The sequence below is a fragment of the Anser anser genome, assembly GCF_964211835.1.
Source record: "Anser anser genome assembly, chromosome: 13".
NCBI classification, from domain to species: domain Eukaryota; kingdom Metazoa; phylum Chordata; class Aves; order Anseriformes; family Anatidae; genus Anser; species Anser anser.
In genome coordinates, this window is record NC_139734.1 from 13,546,622 (window position 1) to 13,566,803 (window position 20,182).

At 39.5% G+C, this 20,182-nt stretch overlaps 1 protein-coding gene across 8 annotated transcripts in view; it reads right to left on the minus strand.

Annotated features, from left to right (window-relative positions):
- Positions 1-155: 155 nt before the first annotated feature.
- TAF1 (TATA-box binding protein associated factor 1) overlaps positions 156-20,182 on the minus strand; it is a 32,704-nt gene continuing 12,677 nt past the window's right edge. For 3 of the 8 annotated variants that reach the window (XM_083797833.1, XM_083797831.1, XM_083797835.1), the window contains 24 exons: positions 19,972-20,172; positions 19,058-19,199; positions 18,414-18,544; positions 17,912-17,992; positions 17,360-17,509; positions 17,088-17,207; positions 16,739-16,914; positions 15,869-16,110; positions 14,768-14,975; positions 14,125-14,290; positions 13,744-13,955; positions 13,367-13,475; positions 13,078-13,176; positions 11,617-11,794; positions 10,103-10,170; positions 9,608-9,730; positions 8,421-8,513; positions 8,261-8,345; positions 7,678-7,745; positions 7,480-7,596; positions 3,618-3,716; positions 3,189-3,339; positions 2,247-2,424; positions 156-1,119 (listed from right to left, as the gene is read on the minus strand). In XM_083797833.1, coding sequence (XP_083653959.1) covers positions 903-1,119; positions 2,247-2,424; positions 3,189-3,339; positions 3,618-3,716; positions 7,480-7,596; positions 7,678-7,745; positions 8,261-8,345; positions 8,421-8,513; positions 9,608-9,730; positions 10,103-10,170; positions 11,617-11,794; positions 13,078-13,176; positions 13,367-13,475; positions 13,744-13,955; positions 14,125-14,290; positions 14,768-14,975; positions 15,869-16,110; positions 16,739-16,914; positions 17,088-17,207; positions 17,360-17,509; positions 17,912-17,992; positions 18,414-18,544; positions 19,058-19,199; positions 19,972-20,172 — 3,414 coding nt within the window. In that variant the 3' untranslated portion in view covers positions 156-902. Of the gene's footprint in view, positions 1,120-2,246; positions 2,425-3,188; positions 3,340-3,617; positions 3,717-4,976; positions 5,088-7,440; positions 7,597-7,677; positions 7,746-8,260; positions 8,346-8,420; positions 8,514-9,607; positions 9,731-10,102; positions 10,220-11,616; positions 11,795-13,077; positions 13,177-13,366; positions 13,476-13,743; positions 13,956-14,124; positions 14,291-14,767; positions 14,976-15,868; positions 16,111-16,738; positions 16,915-17,087; positions 17,208-17,359; positions 17,510-17,911; positions 17,993-18,413; positions 18,545-19,057; positions 19,200-19,971; positions 20,173-20,182 lie in introns of those variants that run through there. The other 5 variants (XM_083797838.1, XM_083797837.1, XM_083797834.1 and 2 more) reach the window with 3 other exon arrangements.

A 20,182-nucleotide genomic window follows, 5' to 3' on the forward strand; every position in this document is an offset into this window, starting at 1 on the left:
GCACGCTCTGAGGGGAGCCCCTGAGGCGGCCGGGGGGCTCCGAGCCCCCGCCCGGGCTGCACAGCGCCCAGCCTGCGCCTCAGCCCTCCTCTGCCCCGGCCCCAACAGCCCCAGGAGGCGTGGGGGGTGAAGCAGCAATAAAAAGAGCAACGCTCGACAGCTTCTGGAGTTTTATTTACACGGCTCGAGCCGGCAGTGCAACAGCGGGGCTCTGTACACAGTCTTTGTTTTCGGAGGGCTAAAAATAAAGAGGCTCGCTCCCGGGAATAATGAGAGCTATTTTTAGAACACAAGTAGCCTGAGAATTGCTGAAGACTCAAATTAGCAAAGTCTGATTTTCTGGGGCTAATTGCAACTTAGAAAAATAAAATAGGGCAGCTGTTCACTGAAGTACTCAAGGCGGTTAAGCAATTACCAAAACCAGCCTGGGATAAGTTGTTAGCGCATTCATATTGTGATCCCAAACAAAAGCTTTCCCTTTAAGATATAAGAAATGTTTTGTAATTGTTTATCAAAACAACAGCATGAATTTTACTCAGAGCAACCATTTTTTTTCCTCTGATGAACAATGCATGAATTCACCAGGGCAGTATTTACGATAAATTATTTTACATCTATTAAAAATGAAGAACAAATTCATGAAGTCTTCATCTGGATTCTAGAACTACGAAAGGGCCCAACAACCCAATACTTCAGCAGGCCATGCTTGTCTAAAGATCATTCTTCACCACGTACTTACTCAGCCTCACATTCTGTAACTGATTAAAATACATAAAAAGGCTACTTCTTGTTAACACAGTCTGCACCACATTGTTCCTTGTACCAAACCGGGACAATAGAAACACTGGAGCCAAGAGCAGCCCAAGATGACCTTCATCTCAGGGAAAAGGATTTTCCTTAGGTTATTCATCTGAGTCCAGGTCACTGTCTCCTGCAATGGAATGAAAATCTTCACTGTCTTCCTCATCCTCAGACAGATGGACCTGACTTAATACGCTTGGTCCACAACGCTGTTCCTCTTCTTCTTCCTCTTCTTCAGAGATCTCGTATCCTCCAATACTGCTGAAACTAGTATCTCTTGTGTTGGATTTTGGGTCTGGTTCTTCATAGCTGCCATAGCTGGAAGAAATGATATACTCTTATTACACCATAATTTCAAATCAGCTATTGATGTCAGCAATTCTCCATTTAACTTCTATCTAACTTCTGTAAAAGGTCCCTGGCCTCAGGTCCTTGTGGAACACTTGGAACCACTGTGTACTTTAATTCTGTCCATGGCCAGTTTTTTAAAAATAAAAAACAGTTCTGATGAACAATTCTCTCCTGGCATCCTCATCCCCCTCTGATATACTCAGGGTAGGAAAAGCAACTGATTGCTCCAAAACCTTCCATCTGTCACCGTTACTGGAGACAAAAAAGGCAGACAGCATAACAATCACCACCAGAGCAGAGCCCCTTCACATCCTCTCCAGCCTCTTCTGCTGGCTGTTGTCAAGGTACTGGGCTGGACAGATCATTTGCCTGACCCAGCATAACTAGTCTTAAGAGCAGGTCTTGATCATCTCTGTTATGACAGAGCTTGTCCATATAATTATCTTAGGCAAATATCAGTAACAGCATTAAGGTACTGAATTCCATGAGTAAAAAACAAACAGAGAATCTAATGCTAATATGTTACAGAACAGCCAAACAGGGAAAAGTAAGTCAGTACTTTCTCAAGACAATGCAGAAAATAAAGCTGTCCTTGTCATTTTCTAAGAATGGAACTCCTTCCAAAATACAGAATATGCATATTCCTATTATTTTGGACATGCATATTCCTTTCAAGGAAGGAAATACTTAATTCTTAGAGGAAAAAACAGACAAACATGAAGTTAATCAGTTAATCGGCTAAATCACCTTTTAACTTCAAAGGCATCTCAGTTTCCGAGACAATCTATAAAAAGCTTTATTTGCATTGCTTTTAAAAAACACTATGGAAGTTATTTAACTTACAAGAAAAAAAAAAACACAATTATTTTACTTTTAATTTAAACTAAGTTTTTTTCATTAGAGTCTAACAGCAAAACCAAAGTTCTGTCAATAAGTGGTAAATTGCAATTATGGCTGCAACATTAAAACCAGTGACAGAATAACTTAAAAAACAAGATATTCTTCAGCTTTTCATGATAAACACTTCAGAAACTTTTAAGAGAACAGATTTTGTTTTGAAGAATTACTGTAACAAGATTCTCAGCTCTAATTACCTGATATTACTGTCTTCCATAACCTGAGATGTCTCCCCACCATCACCTTCGTAAGACATCATGCTTTCTTCATTGTCCATGCCCATGCGCGTGTTCTCTTGAAGAACGTGAGGTTGTTTAGGTCTCACTGGATTGGTCTCCACATCTGAATCACTGCCACTCTCACTCAGTTGGATAGCTGTGTAATAAACAGACACTTGGTCATAAATCAACAGGTTTGTTCTGTCAGTTACATACCCATTGTCTTTCTGGAAAGGATACAATATTGACTGTAAGGAATGTATGCAAAGCAGTTTATTGAAAATGTACTAGAAATGGTATCTGGGAGGTCATACCCATTTCTGACATTCAGAAACAACCTAATTACCCCCACTACTCAAAAGGCCTGGTCTACTTGTCAGTTCTGAACAATTCTCCACCACCATCCCCTAATAATTTTCAGAAGCCACCTCAAAATACTACCATATGCTATCCTGCATGGCAACTTCTTTGGTAGAACAGGGAAACAATGTGAAGAACCTTCACACTCCTCTTCCAGTTCTCGATAACTTTGTCCCACGCTGTTTCATACCAAAATAAATGTTGCGCTTTAACTAAACTCTGCCCAATTATATTGTGCACACCAAAGCATTGTCCCGCCTTTTCTGAACCATGTGCAAATTCACCATGAGATACATTTGACCCGATCTTTACTCTTTCTTCTGTATCCATACTCAAAACACTGCCATTCCACTTTGTTTTGAGTTCCATTTATGTGTTTTTTTGTTTCATCTTGCCCTTTCACTCTTCCTTTATGACTACTAGACCACATGGCCTACATATCCCTGTTTTGCTTTCTGCTCTCTGCTGTATGTCTTTGTGATGGTAAGGAAAGAAGATTAGCTGGGTTTGTGAATGACCGGTTCCTATTCAACTTTTTTTTATATAACAAAGGAAACATACACGAGAAAGGATTATCTCCTTCTTCATCACTCCCATCATCATCATCCTCTCCATCTGACATGAGCAAGTCTTCATAGAGGACACTGGCCTGAGGCTGCTGGGCTGATCCTTCCTCTTCATCAGCAAGGTCACCATCTGCATCTTCAACTTCCTAGGTCATACAGGACAGGGACAGTGAAGATCAAACAACATATAAACTACTGCCACTTCCAGCACATGCCTACTCTTTATCATACAGTTCCCTCCGAAGTATTCTCTCGCTTCATAATGCTAACATTTAACACTACATTTAAGCGTCTAGCTATTGCTATGAATACTGCTGTCTTTCAGGGTGCCAGACACGGAAGACAACCCTTATTCTGTGGAGACTTCCACCACAAGGACACAAGTCAACACATAGACTGGCTGGGTTTCTGGAAATATACTCACTGGGGCTGGAGTCTTAGGTTTCCCATCATCATCCTCATCAAACCCTTCAATATCTACGTCAGAGTCTTCCTCGCCCAGCCTACCTCGCCCCTGGCGCATCTGAATGGGGAACACAAATAGCAATACCATTGAGGAAGGTGCTATTCGACACAAGCCAAAGGGTATGACGGACATCCAGACCACAATGATGGGTAGGGAAACAAGGGAGGTGGGAGGGTAGGGGGAAGTATATATTTAGCTCACTCTCAGAGCAAGGATCCTCTCTCTTTATTCCAAGATCAGAGAGCACACAGTCTCCACACACTTTTACCTGATGTGCTCATCTGTGAAAAGGAAATTTCCAGCCTTAAAAGTGTCCAAATTCTTTGTTTACCTAGCCTATTTCTGGAAAGGATCACTAGATCTTAAAAAGTGAATATTTTCGTGGGATATTTTCAAAACAGACAGCAGTTTCCAACACATTTTCTACTGCCCTTCTCTTCCGTTAGAGAGGTAGAGAGGACATGCAGATTCTGTCCTAAAGACTTTAAACTGGAAATCTATAGAAAACTTGAAGAACTTCCAAATCTAGAAGGCGTTCTCAAAGCCACAGACAACCAAAATAATAAATGGAACCATTCATATTCAATCTCTATTGGTCTGGATTGCTCTGAATAGCTCCCCATGTCTTTACGGTAACAACTTCAAACTCATGGCCCTCCTCACCTCCTTTCTCCTCCTTATCATTAATTTTCATGCCTTTATTACTTTATCTCCTTCTGCTAGTCCTTCTCCTCTAACATACCTTTTTTTTCTTGTTTAATACAGAGTAAACACTGAGAAAAATATTCTCTGGTTATTGTAACCAGTTCATTTGTAGCGATTTAATACCTCTAACCTGTCAGCTTTTTTTTTTTTTCAATGAGAATGTATCTATAGTGGCAGCCTAGACCTATCTCTTCCCAGGTGTTTGTACAGATTCTAATCATCACTGGATGAAACCACAGTAAGCTAATTATCATCCTCCAGAACCGTAGGATATACTTCACCATTTCCCTATTCAGAATCAATAAGGGATTGCATATTAGCACTCCGCATTGTGAGTCACCAGGTTTCTACTCCCAGAAGTAGTGAAGCAAACAAATACCTGGCCTCAGGCAGATTCTTTTGCAGCATCAAATTTCCCAGTGCTCTTTACATATTTGCTTTCCCATCAGAGCACTCAAAATGAAGGAAATTACATAGCTTTTGAAACAGGTTCCCTTTTCTGCTTGGGAAGCCTGCTGATTTTTATCACCTGTTTCCTACCAAGTAGTTGCCTCCTTTCAGTAATTTGCTTATACAACCCAACTCGCCAAGCACATGAAAAAATGGAGGATTCTGAGTTCCTCGCTTCTCTGGGGTTGTTAAAGGAGTGTCCATAGCAGGCAAATTGCTCTTATCTTGACAGACTAAAGCATCATGTGCCATACTGAGGGAAGGGTTGGTATCCTACAAATGAGGTGGCCAACACGTGGAAACAGGACATATAATGTTCTCAGGCACTGAAGTGGCATTAAAATAATATCTAGAGAGGCAAGACTGGGATTTCAGAACCAAATGCAAAATGAATTTGTTTGGCACAGTGTTTATATTACTAAACACTGGTTCAACAAAATAAACATTTATCCTTAAAAGATCAAAGATGATAAAACGCAATGGCTTTCAACCTCAGGTTTGAAGTTTGCCAAATAGCAGATTTTAAAATGGAAGGCAGTACTTCTATGCGGTGCAGTCCGGCAGAGACCAAAATTGTAAATGGACTCCAAAAGGATTAAATAGGTTTATAGAGAATAGGCCTCTCTGCAGCTCATAAAGACAATGGTCCAGACGCAACTCCAGTTTAAGGTGCCTGAGCTGCCAATTGCCAGGAAGGCTTCACTGTAAGAAGAATCACCACCGTACCTTTGCATCCACTTACTTCTGGTCCCTGCCAGGCACAGAAGACTTGATTACATCAACCTTTGGTTTGACTCAGTATGGCCCTTTTTATGTTTCTACAATGGAAGTGGTGTAACCACAAACACTGCTATCGGAACTGGAAGAAAAATACTTCATCACATATTGAAATAGCAGAGCTTCAACTTTCAGTCAATTCTGTGTAAATCACTGTCTCAAGACTCCCTAAAACTAACACGAGAGATAAACAGGGGTTTGGATAAAGTGCTCTAAAAGCCTATAGTTTGCATTCAATTTGACCTTTGAACAGTTAATGAGGAACTACAGATTAGGATTTTGATGAAATGCCCTTTTAAATACACAGTTTAAATATCATGACAATCCTAGAAGTGTTAAGAGCAGAAGTAATACCATTTAAATTAGGCAAAACAGGTTTCCTAAGAATTTAAACAGACATGTAAATCATAGACAGCTCTCTACTTGCTGTATTTGCTTTTTATATCCTGGACTCCAGCTCCTGAAGACACATATGGGGAGATAAGTATTAGTCATCACAACTACATTTGAACGAAAGCCAAGCAACCATCAGCAGACCTGCCATCTGTGACAAGTTTGGGAGTGTAGGAAGCAGGAATGCACCTTCAGCCAAGAAGCACGGGGAAAGGGTGGCCATCAGATGACAAGTTCAGGGGAGGCGCTTGCTTCAGCAAGCAGAGAGAAGGAGATCTCAGAGAAGGAGCAGGAGAAAAGACAACTAATAAGCAATTCACTGCTCAGGCCTCTCTTCCTCTCCTGATCACCAGCTTGGAAAAAAATCAGAACAGATAACACTGCTCATGGGAAGGAAACCATCAGACAGAGAGAAGAATGATATTTTAGTCCCCTTTTCTCTGAGGCATTGGGTTAGTTCTCCATTCCATTTAGTCTTGGTTGAAATGCATCAGTATTGTTTCAACAACTAATCTCCAAAGACTCCATTGCTGCCTGGCACTTCCCATTGTCAAGGAGGTCTCTTTCTGTGTCACTCAGTTTCAGTATTCCCACCCCATTAAATGAACTCATCATTTCTAGCAATTTCTTTCTAGCTTATTGAATAGCATTTGTTTTGTTTGTTTTTGTTGGTGACAGTGGGTTGTGTTTTTTTTTTTGTGTGTGTTTGTTTGTTTTGGTGGGAAAGGATGGTTACATTAAATATTGCCCACAAATTTTAGACTGCTATCCCAGCTCCAGCCATGTAACGTTTGTATACGTATTGCCTATACAAATTTTAAACTTGTTTTTCTTAAAACTAATCTTCATAGGTCCTTAAATTGTTCTTGAACATCAAGACCTTCTTTTTTGCTCTGACTTAACTAAAATTAAATGCAGCTTTCCAGATGTAATCACATCAGACACGCACAGAACAGAAAAATTAGTCATCCACAGTTGGTATGTACAGAATAACTACAAAGAAAGCTTTGCTCTGTCTTCCTACACTGGGTATACAACATTCAGATTTTCATCATTCAGATATTAGCAGACCAATCTTTCAGGGCTTGTGAGCTTCAACAGTTTTTCCAAAGAAACAAAAGACACGCCTCAGACACAAGGATGACATTCCCTGAACTGTTTCCTAATTTATCAGGCAAATTCCAAATCAAAGAAGCGATAAACATTTTCAGCAATAAGAATTTAAGTTCCCCTTGATACTGCAAAGGCAATTTTGTTTTTCAGGAATGAGTCGGTCATTCCAAGAGAAAGAAAATTTTTACTGATGTTTTTAAAAAACAGCCAAACAGCCCAAGTCAAGAATAAGAACTAAAGAAAAAAAAAAGCCTAAAAGATAAACTTCAGACTTTGAGAAGAGTAAACAAGAAGCACCTCAAGATCAAATATCCAGGAAACCGAAACTTAAAAACAAAGAAACAAACAAAAAAAAAAAAGAAAACTTTGCATGGTCACTTGCCTGTGGAGTGTAGGGACCAGGGGTCATAGGATCAAGACTTTCCAGATCTGCCTCCTCTAGCGCTGCTTCCTTAGCAGTAGAGATGTCTCTCTCAAGTTGAGTCAGGTGCTCATCGTACTAAGAACAACGAAGTTTGCTAAGGTTACAGAACAGAAAACTCAAACATACAAAAATATTACAGTAGGCTTGTCCACATACCTCAGCTAAAGTCTGATAACAGATGTTTACGATCTCCTGGGCTGTTTTTGTGTACTGACTGTCTGGCCCTGTAGTAATAAACAAATCTCTTTATGCATTCTGACATTTGCTCAGCGCCAGCTGGTAAGACAGAAAGACTGTTTTTGGTTACACAGCTCTGATAAGACAGGTCCCCAAATCCCACCACTTTCTGATTTAAGGAGAAACATAAGGCAGGGTTCACATTCCGCTAACAAAGAGCAACCAGTTTGTTCCAGCATTAAAAATATTATTTGGGAAAGTTGTACCATGTCAGCTTCAAGTAAATTCCCAGAAACAAATCACTGAAAGAGAAACGTGTAGTGCACAAGCGGGAAATCCTTCCGAAATGTAACTGCCCCAAATCCACAGAGCAAAATAGTAAATAAGGCACCACGTGACAGCAAAAATGTTACTGTTTAAGCATCTCCTTCCTCAGCAAGAAAGGAAAGCAACAATCAAACTCAGGATTCATAGCTTCAGGCTTTGACAACACTACAGAAAGGTGCTCAGATGTATTCATTTAAGGACAGAAGAAGGCTGGAGCCTTATTTTCACCACCTACCATTGTACTTAATGCTGTTGGCAAGGATGAGGTTAACATCATCCAGAAAAGTCTCTCTGTTCTGGTACTTGTGTTTGGAGATATTCTGCAAGAGATTGTCACCCAGTAAGTAATCAAGTCTAAACATTTCTCAAGCGCCTGCTCAGTTCAAGCTACACACCTTGCAGATGGTCTCTAGATCCATTGGATTGGCAATGACCTTGTAATAATCAGGAACAAACTTTTTATTAACTGGATGATGAAACGGCCAAGACTGAAAGAAAGAAAAAAGACAAGGTTAGAGAGCTTCCATGTAAATTTTATTACAGCTTGAGCTACGAATTTCATAAAGCAAGTCTCCAGAACAGATTAACATTCAAAATGTACAGGAAGTATTTATCACATGGCATCTTGAATCCAGAAATTTAACTTCAGGGGGGACACAGAATAAAAATATACTAGTTGTAACTAGTAACTAGTTTAACTAGGCCTGTTGATACCTGTTTGATATTGTAATACATAATACAAAATAATAATAATACAAAAGATTTTTCTATTTACTATCACTGTTTCTTCCACAATATAACTAGAGTGCTCAGCAAGAACAATCACTGTACAGTAAACAAACAAACTTAGATCTAATCTCACAACGGGGGGCCATAAATAGTTTGTACAGCTCAGTATGGTATGATGGCACATGAAAACTCTAAAATCTTTTTCTAAACATCAGAAATGAAATGAACAGAGAATGGAACCAACAAAATATTAAAGGGAACCAGCATTCAGGCTAACCACTACAGTCTCTTGCTTTTTACTCCATTCATACAGAGTATACATCATAGATAAATCAGTTTTATTGGTTAAAGTGTTTTTTTTTTCTTTTTCTTTTTTTTCTTTTTTACTAACAAACTAGTACAACACTGGGTGGAGTTGATCAATGAGAAATCAGCTTGTGTTTGGTTTGCACCTGAAAACTGCACAGAGTGCTTTGCAATCTACAAAGCAAGTGCTCCAATCAGTAGAGAAAAATGTGTTTTACAGTGAAAACTGTTAATGAAAGACAGTGACTTTCTACTAATGAGAGGTCGACATAGGCATTATTAAGGAGTAAGAGCAGCAGGAAAAAGGAGAGGAACCCAGATTTCACTTCTGGTCCGTTACTCCAGTGAATGGGGTCAGTACAGGAATGTCTGCCAGTCAGAAAATCACAGGCCAGCACCCTGACACAGCTTTTTTTTTTTTTTTTTTTTACAGCGCATTAACAGCCACAAGATGTATATTCCACTGCGATACACAGCCACTAGACTATAATCATAATATTTTGCATATCACACACACACACACACACATTCTACTTAAGCTACATACATCTGGAACTGCCATCATCTTTTGAGTGACAATGTTATCCAAAATGAAGGAAAAGGCCACTTGGTCATCATCATCCAGGAGGGGATTAATTGCTTTTTCTAATCGAGCCAGTTTATCTTCCTTCTGCAATAGAAATACAGAATGCCAATGACTCACCCTAGATTAATAACTGTCAATATCAGAACACTGTTACAAAGAGATTCTCGTTCACCTTTTTATGAAGACCCTTGTAATTAAGAGAGGGTAACAACCTAGATATAAGCCTGCACAGAAGATAAAGTAACTAGAGTAACGAATGAACAACTATTTTTTGAGAGAGACTCCAACAAGAACTGTTTAAAATTGTAAAAATTCAAATATGCCTTATGAAAAACAAAGTTCCCTTATTGTCTCCTTTTTAAAGCCCCATTATTTGCCCACTCATGTCCTCTATCCTCAACCACATTGACCACCCCTCCCTCTCCACTCTGATCTCAGCTCATTCACAGGACTTGCCTCTTTTAGCTTTTCATCGCACAGGTCCAGCATGGACTGAGATATTTGAGTCAGCGAGTGCTTTGGCCCTGCAAACACACAGCAAGTCCAGTGAGACAACTCTGGCCCTGATGGAAGCTTTTAAAACCCAAAAGGAGAAAAATAAGAAATAAAACACCAAACCACACCAATGAATACATTCTGATAATGTAATATTTCAAAGTATTAGAAAGACCAACAATAAGAATTAACCAGTAATGCTTAGGAGTAAAGGTTATATTTCTATTGCAGTTAGGAGTCAACTCTTAAATATATTCTCAATATGCATAATTACTGAAGTTTAGAATGGGTTTTATGGCAGGAAACAGTTATTTGTAGCAAATATTTACACTTCTGGTATACATTTTATTAAGTTTTAGAAACCATATGGGAAAGCAGCTGTGGCTATGGAAGACTGGCCACTAAGCCCTCCAACTCTTCTGAGCTTTCAGAGTATAAACCTTAAGATGTCTGTTTCATTAAAACCAGTCAGTAGAGCAGAACTGTTGAGGAACGCAAGATGGACATTCAAGGAATACTCAGAAAACCACAGATATTTAAATAATTTAATGATTCCTCAGACAAAAAAAAAAGTATTTGCAACAGAACTATGAAAAAAATCTCTGTAATTAGCATAAAACAGGGACTTAGCTGTCAAAAATAATGACAAGGAAGCAGTAAAGGCACAAAATCAATGCTGTCAGTACCACCCTGACTGCTGTGCAGCCCAGAGAGAGACTCAACACAGCTGGGAGATTTTTAGCTGCCAAATGAATACTTTTTGGACAAAGACTTTTCTATCAGCAGTTAGAATACAGTTGATCTATAGTTGCTCAATGAATCAGCACTTTTTCCCAGCAGCTGCATGCTCTACTGCAGAATCTACACTTCTAATTTTTTTAAGCTAGTTTTCTGACCTTCCCAAATAGGGAAAAATTGCAACTAAGAACCAAAAAATGCAAAATCATTACAGTAAGCTCTACTCAGAGCTGCATGTTCTAAGGCAATGGCTCCAAAAGGCATGAATTTCTACTCAAAGATTCAGTGTTTGCTTTAGTAAAGCATAATATTGAGAAAATAAATTCACAAGTATCTCCCCACCAATCCACGTCTCGAAAGAAGGATGCTCATAACAGTCTACTGAAAATGATGCTTTGTTTAGCTTCACCCTATATTAAGGGGGTATGCAGAACCTTGCTTCAGTGCAGTCTGACTTAACGCATGCACCGATTTCTTCAGTCATTGGTAGGTCTATTAACTGAACTCCAATTACTACATTACAGTCATAATTTAGATTTTTTTTCAGTGACGGAGTCCACTTTCTTATTTATGAATTAGTCCATTGACATTTATGAAGTCCTTCAGGTGTATCTGGAAAACGTTATTTACTGTTGTCATCTGACAGTTACCTTATTCTGCTTTTCTCTTGCTCTCGTTATTTCTAAAAGTAAAAGCATTAGCAGAAACAGACTTCCCCTGCATTGTTAACAGCCTACCATTGTATGTCGCACTGTTCTTCACAATTAGTTCCAGGTGTTCTCTGAACTCTTCCCGTGATGGGTATTGCCGCTTACGAACATTTTCACGCAATGTCTGCAAATCCATAGGCCGAGTAATAATCTTATAATAATCTTTGACAACTTTTGGATTTACTGGCGTGTGGAAGGGATATGTCTGAGGATGAAAAGAGAAAAAGGAACGCTTATTAACATAGTACTAGCACAGTTAATCTCAGGTTAACTTGCATAGTTGAACATGTACTAACATATAAAGCTTTTACACAATCACTTCTTTAATTGCACCAAGGAAAATATGATGAGCTCAGCTCCATGGTGGCTAACATTTTTTTCTACAAAATGTTCTTTAATACCATTAAAATAAGTATTCTGGGATGAAATTTTTGGTTAGGCATAACAGTATTCAAGAACCCAAACCTTTAAATTCTCATTTCAACACAAATCTTCACTTTAACCTTTTGATTTTGCAAATTTCTGGTAAAATCTGAAGTAAGAAACAGAGAAGCACTCTTAAGAGCTTTTGCCAGTGCCACACACACAAAAAGCAGTCCGTATTGCTACGAAGAGTGCTGCACATTTTTTTCTAGTTTTGTTGAAAAAGCACATCCCAGGTTTTGAATACGTATCCATACGGAACTATTCAACATTATTTTCTGATATGGACATTTGCATCTCAAAAAGATTCTGAGGTGAACTAAATTATAAAGTAACACAAGAGAACTGGAATAAAGTTGTCCTCCAATAAACAGGCATAAAGATGCATTAGTTTTTTAGCAATTTGTTTTCATTGATTATGCTACCTTAATGTGAATTGCTCATACGTAAGCAAGCTTTATTCTTGTATTTTTAAAGAATTTGCTTGTCCTTATAAATGAAAACTTAATTCCCTTAATGTGAAACAAATGTAAGCCCATCTACTGACATTCAGAAATCAGTGTTTTTTCTGTAGGTGGAAGACTGCAACATGAGTTGCATTTATCAACAAGATTTACAGTGTTCCTGTTAAGCATACGTGGTAAATCAACACTGAGAACTATTTTCTGTTGACTGCAGGATAAATCAACACGTTCATAATAGCAGAGAGCAATCTGAAAAACGTACACAGTTCCGAGGAAAAGCTATTTCCCAAATCTTCTAATGACACAGAAAGATAAAGCAAATACATGATTCTTTCTGTGCTAAAACACCACAACCACTTTCACAAAGCTCAAAGGCCTTACCTGGTAAACAACTGAGACAACCTACATGATTCAGTTTTCCCAAACACCACTTGCAATAGAGTAACACAGAAAACTGGGAATAAAAACATCAAGGAATACTGGTTTAGACTCCCCATAGGAAGCACTCATCTGAGGAAAGGCTAACATAAGTTTGGTGTCATATAATCCATTTCAGCCGTGCTGCTTAAGGCAGGTTTTTGGTCTCTTAGCTTAAACTCACATTAGGAAGATCCCTCATATCATTGATGATGCCCTCTAAGATGGATGACAGCGTCACCATGGGATCTGTTCGCCGTCGGTGGATGGATTTATGAGGACGCTAAAGAAATCAGAGACAGAACTGTTAAGGCAGCTCTAAAATGCAAAACATTAATATAAGGAAATTTTAGGCAATTTAGTAGGTGTCTGTAGTTGCATGCTGAGGACACACAGGAGTAGTAAAGGAACTGACCAGCTGATACAAACAGAAACAGATATGCTGCAATCAGCTCAGTAACACCTTCACTCACATTCAGATAGTCGCAGTGAACGGTTGTTCCTACTCGCCGCTTCTTCTTCGGAGGAAGCTGCTGTTTAGGAAACTTCAGAACCAGTGATTTCCTGCGAACCTCATCCGCGCTAGATAAAAACAAAACAGCATAAAACTTTCTCTAGCCCTGCTGTGAATCACGCCCACATGTCCCCCCCTTAGTATTGGCCATGGTCCCACCTGCCATAACATCAAAGACACAACCAAAATAACACCAAATCCATAACCAAAATCCCACTTGCTGCAACACCAAAAATACAATCAAAATATTGCGATTATTATACATGTGTATATTCTGCACTAAGCTGTAAATTGTTTTTTCTCACTACCTATCTGTAACTCTCTTTCTTCCCTTACCTCTCAATCAGTTGCTTTCCAAGGACGATTTTTGTTCCTTCTACTTTGATGAGTTCTTCATTATCATTGTGAATGACTGTTTTTTCCAGCTCTTCCTCCTGCTCTTCTGTCATTGCAACAGGATTAGAAGGTGGGGCATTTGTTTGGTAGTAAAGAGGGCAGAACTTATTAGTCCTCATATGGCCAATTGCACCACACGCTCCACATTTCAGCTACAAAGATATAGGAAAGATGACAGATCAGAATTCATTCACAGACTCCCGGTCTAGAGGCAGAGAGGATCATTAAAATCCCCTAGTCAGAACTTTTGTATATCACAGAGCAAAACACTTCTCCAATACCCAGGATTCGTTAGCATGCTTAACATATGGATACGCTTACTTTTAGGTCTGGACGCTCTTTCATCTTCTTGGGCTTCTTTTCTGGAGGGCCCTTCAGTTTCTCTTTTTCTTGGTTCCGTTTTAACCGTCTTAATTGTTCCTGGATCCTACGCCGCTCCTTCCGCATTTCCTCACGGTGCTGTTCATCAAATAGAGCAAACTTTCGTCTGAGGAAAAACAAAAACCAAAAATAAACAGAAGATTTTCAATTGAGTTGATGATTTACCAGGTGTTTTCCTTTCACCTGGTACTGAATTTTCCTGGGACTTGAATCTCTATCACAAAACGCTGGAGGAGCCAGGGTATCTAAGGTTATGTTCTTTAGCTTCCAACATGATTCAAGTTGTTCAGAACTTCAATAAAACACAGTTTTCTAGCATAAACATACTACAAATAACATTAAGGTTATAAAATAAGCTACTCGTTTCATCTATTCAATCTTTAACCAAAATTGCATGGCTTTAGATGCCACAGAAATAGAATGCCTAGTGCCACTCTGTACAGCGTTTTGAATTTCGTATCTCAAAAGTGCAAACTCCAAGGACTTCAGACACAGAAGAATGTGCTTCTAAATCAGACTTCCAGTATTTTAAAACTTAGACATAGAAAAGTGAGGCAAAGAGAAAAAACCTTAGAGGTCTTACATGAACTCTTCATCCTTTGTAGTCCGTATTCGGCAGTAGGCATCAATAACAGAGGGCTTTCGAACTGTCTCACACCTCACATATTCCTTCCCATCCTCATCTCTAAATGTGCGATAGATTTTGAGGCGGCGGCCAGTGGCAGAGGAATTAAGGCTGGTTACAGAGGCAGTGTCATCATCTTTGTGAGAGTTTGCTGAAGCTCCTGAAGCTGATGTTAAAAAAGAGTGTTTTATTTGCTTTTAATTTCTTCCATGCTTTAGAAACACTATTGAGTAAAGATGGTAGACAGTTCTAGCTTAAAAACTTCCAAGACACAAATTCAAGAAAACCTAAGGCAAGCCTGTGTGTTTCAATCTTCCACAAATCACAATTTCCAATCTGGGTTTTCAATGGCACGAATAACATTGACCCAGGTTCAGCAGAGCTCCGCTTTGCTCTCACACATGCAAAGAAGGAACAGACATTATGAGCACCCTCATACAGATAGCTCACTCACGGGTCACTTCTACCTGCCAACTAGGGACATGTCAAGTTGTCTCTCAGAATGCACTTAAAATACACAAGTCTACAGCAGATCCAAGTCTGGCAGCTGCCCAACTACCTCATTTACCACCAATTAACAAATTACAAACTGCTACAGCACACAGTATTACAGACACTGCTATCAGCCTATGTACTGTGCCTATCTGTTTCACATATACAGCTGTGTATACACAAGATCCAATTAGAGTACCACAAACTGGTTACAAGAACACTCTTCTACTTGTGAACCCCTCTTGGGAAAATTACTTCAAAAATAAGTGTTGCGGGCGGGAGGAAACGAGGCGACACACACAACAGCAAGCAGAAGTAAATACCTAAAGAAATACCAGAGTGAGCTTATACTTTAAAATAACCAAAGTATCAGGCAAGGACAACACTTCAAATATATATTCAGACAGTAACTGCTCAGGAGAAGGAAAAAGACCTAGATATGCATGTCTGTACATTCACACTGTGAGGAATCCACGCCTTCCTCTGACAGGCAGGACCAGCACCCATTGCAGCCTGACAGCGTCCTACACCCTTTACAGACATATTCTGGTTGCTGCAGTTACTTACACAGCCCCTTTTTGTCTCTCCTGTCCTTTTTGCCCCTCTCTTTGTCATTCCCACTGTCTTCTCCCAAAAGCATCCTCTGCAATTCCTTTCGTTCCTGCTCTTCTCTTTCCCGAGAGAGCTGAGAACTAGTTTTCTTGTTCTGTAACATATTCTCAATATTCTTTCCCATCTCTTCAAAGTCACTGTCTTCAGCTGAGCTGCTGTCTGTGTCCGTTGAGAGGATCTCAGTGGATTCCAGAACCCTGAAACAGGAGGCACCTTGAAAGTCAGTTACTCCAGAAAAATCAGTGACACAAAGTAAAAGTGACACGAAGGTTTCAAAGTTAATGTTGCAAATCACTAATAAGCATAATATATTCCCCTCTCAGTCCTCTTGTAATTTCCATGTCCAAATGATCAATTGTTCCAACCCAATCTCTTTATCAAGAGTACTATATTCTCTCTCCAATCTTAACTTGCCAGAGCAAGGAATAATGCATGAATTGTCTGGCAGTTCTAAGGAATAGGACGTAAAATTGGTATTGTTACTCAATAGAGCTATGGCAAAAAGAAAGGGGAAAAAAAAAGTAAGGAAGAAAGAAAGGAAATTGATTGGTGAACTGATCTGTGGAACATCTCATGCTAATTTATGTGGCAGGCTGTGCAACTCATTCTACCTTTCAAAAAGGTCTGTAACAGCAAAACACTACTGCTAATTCTTAAGTTAACAGTAACAACCAAAGCCCTCTTTCTCTGTATTTTGTGAACCCAACCAGATGAATCAACATCTATACGACTACATATCAGAGAGCCCCAGGCATTCATAGTTCTGGACTTTTAAGGTGGGGACAGGGTGGGGTTCAAGGCTGTAAACATCAGATAAGAACTTACTTATTTTGCAAATCAAAAATGCGCTGACACTCCTCTTTGTATCTCTCTTGATGTTCTGCTACAGAAAACCGAGATCCACGTGCAAATTTGCTCATAGGACCTTCCCCTGAACGAGCCTGCTCTGTAGACATTGTGCGTACCACATCAATCACTTCCCACCGGGACAGCTTCTTTATCTGTAAAGAGGAAGACACAACAGAAATGGCTTTAGAGGCATACATCTGAGGTAACTGACTGGGGATTTCAACTCCTTCCCACGTGAGTAAAAAAGTGTATGTCCCTTCCACCATCTACTGCTGAATCCAGCAATGAAGAGAACTCTGTTTATTTACTACTGGGTCGTGCTTACCTCCTCTTCAGGCACTCCAAATTTACGCAGAAGCTGTTTAGCATTCTTCAGCGAAAGTCGACGCAGATCAGCATCTGTCCCAGTCACTGTCTTTTTCACTGGCTGGGGTTCCTTGTCATCCTGTTCAGAGAAAGGTACAGTCTATGAATGTCTTCACATAATAATCTTTCCTAAGATCATTTTCAGATATTTTCTCCTCCCAATACCCCATATTTATCTTGCACGACTTCCCACTTACTGCTTCTTGTCCAACCCAACCTTGGGAACAATACCTTCTGCTGCGTTGGTTTGTTTGGAATCTTCACATAAGAAAATCCTTCACCACAGCCAGTAGGATCTGCTACACCAGTCACTTCCAGAAGACACTTGCCCTTCATAGCAGCAATGAAGGCTCGTGTGGTGTTCCACGGGGCTGTGCGCACCTGCCAGCAAGAACAGAAACATGCTCTCACAATCCTACCACCGAGCATAATTCCTAATTTTTTACTTCAGATTCCTCCAATCACACTGAGAAGTTTTCAGCTGATGTAAGGAGAGCGAATTCCACGTCTTCATCTTTCGGCTGCCTTTATGGAGAACCAAAGTGCTAGATAACTCCTAACAGACATTTAAGGCAAAAAGCCTACTCCTAAAAGGATATGGCAAGAAGGATACCCAAGCAAAGGTGAACTCACATAAATATGAGTTCCCAGGGAAGTTGCAAGACCATTTGATCTACCGAATCCTACATGAAATCTGTTCTTTATATTTAAAGACCTCATTTCTCTACTGCCATGCAGGCTGATGTATGAGCACACATGCCAATTATATTGCTCTGACAGTACCTCATCATCAATCTTCATTTGGAAATCCTCTTCATTCTCTTCTTCTGGTGCAAAGAAGGATTTCTCCCCATAACCTGCATCCTACAGAAAAATATTAGAAAAAAAAAAAAGAGAACCTGAAGTCTTAAAAAGGTTACTGGAGAAAGAAATTTATTACACTTCAAAAAACAAACCCAATTTTTTTCCCAATCCCATCACACATTGTTTACTTTCTGCTGTAGAGATAGAAACATAAGCCCATGCTCCCAACTTCTTTTTCCTACCTTTAAGCATAGCTAACACAACATCAAAATAATAGGCATAAAAGTGGCTCTCTGAGCCACAGTGGCTCTCTGAGAACTTTCTTTTTACGCAGCAGAAAATTTAGCAAGTTGCACAGTCGTACGGGGCCTAATTTGCCTACTGTATAGCAAAAATTAGCTTTAGGTAGGTGTTTCCTAGCAGCATCCTTCACAGAACTGCTTGTCAGTAACTTGCCTTATAGCCTACAAGGAATGTTTACCTTCAAGCGCTGCTCAGCCGCGATCATGCTGTAATAAGCACAGCACTGCTCTGGGGATACCATTGCTCTGATCTCTTCCTCTGTTGGCAATCTGAAATCTGGCTTTAAAACCCACCAGTTTGAGTCCATCCCTGAAAAGATGCAGAGATCAAACAGAATAGTTTACTATAAGTGTTAAATGCCGTCATAATCCTTACTGTATTTCAAGATTTGGTATCTCGTTGCAATGCTGGCAAAAGGAGCAAGTATGACAAATCTGTGACATTTAAACCACAAAAAGTGCTGGGTTTATTTGTTCTGCATTTGTCTAAATCAACACCCCCCTAACTCAGCAGCTGTTACCCCAAACTCTCATACATTCATGTTCGTTCAATGCATACATCATTACCCAAGGGGTTATAAAAACTGTCCAAGCTGTAGTCATTTCTTACTATCAAGCACACTTGTGCCAAAAGAAAGCGCACTTTTATAAACTGGAACAACAAAAAAAAATCAGATGACATTTTAGATCTTCAAACAGGTATTTTCATAAATGGTTTATCATGACATGTTGCCCCCTCCTGCTTTGTTTGAAACTCCAAGATCAGCAAAGAATGGCTTGGCTGAGAAGCAATTAGCAACATCCACATGAAATCTTGAAATACCTGTGCGTTTGAAATCAGCACAAAGCTTTAGCCGCTTTCGGATACTACTCTCCGAGTGTGAGGGAAAGGCTTTCTTGATATCCTCCATGCGAATTCTCCGAGGACGGTCTCTACTTTTCCAAAAGAGGCGATAAATAAAAACCTACAAAACAAAACATAAGTCTGAAGAAAGAAGACAATAAAGCTGCAAAGACAATGCTATTTCTACAGTGACTACTTCAGAATTCCTGCTTAAAACCCATTGTTTCCTATAAGTTTACCTAGTAAAGTCTTCCAAGCCACATATTTGTCTTGAAATTTTCTGTATTATCACATTAGGAATGTTCGTGCTTTGGCACAGAAACTTGAACTCTGAGAATGGCAGGGATTTTCCAGCTCTGCAAATACCTCCTGTGTTGTAATTTTTAATTAAATTAACTCTAAATGACTAGACTTTTTTTTCAACATCTAAATTTGGGGATACTTATTTGGATGGTCACTGACAGTCTCAAAGCTTAACTGCCTGATGATCCAGGAAAATACAAAGGCTGACAAAGCAATTTTAGTTCTGTGATGATAGTACTGCAATAATCTCTCATAATCGCCTCTTAGTAAAATCCATGTAATTGTCATTTTATACAGCATAACCATTTCAAAGTTTATTCTAATTTCTTCAGTTCCCTATGCTTTGATATAATTTTATCAGCTTTTATCTTGGCTAATAAAAGGCCTCAACCACATGTTTCACAGACACAAACAGAAGTATGCTATAAATTGTTAGTTAAAAGACAATTAAAATTCTCTGTACAGTTAACATCTCTCACCTCAGAAAAAAAGCAGCCATACCAGGCTGAGCTTCTGAAACAAAGGCTGTCCAAGTAAGGCCTATGCTATGGGCTTTCTTCAAAGACCCCCAAACTGTCCTTGTCACATACCTGCAGAAAATCTCTGATATGGGTGTTGGCTCGTTTAGAGTTTGGACCAGGTACTTCATAAAGTGGGCACTCCTGGCCAACTACAAAAATATCCACTAATTCTCGAACATAATAGCCTTGCCGTGTCCGGATAATCAGGAAATCTGTTTCAGGCATCTTATGTAGGTAGATAGGGGCCCGGAAAAGGTTGTTTTCAAATGCCTAACAAGAG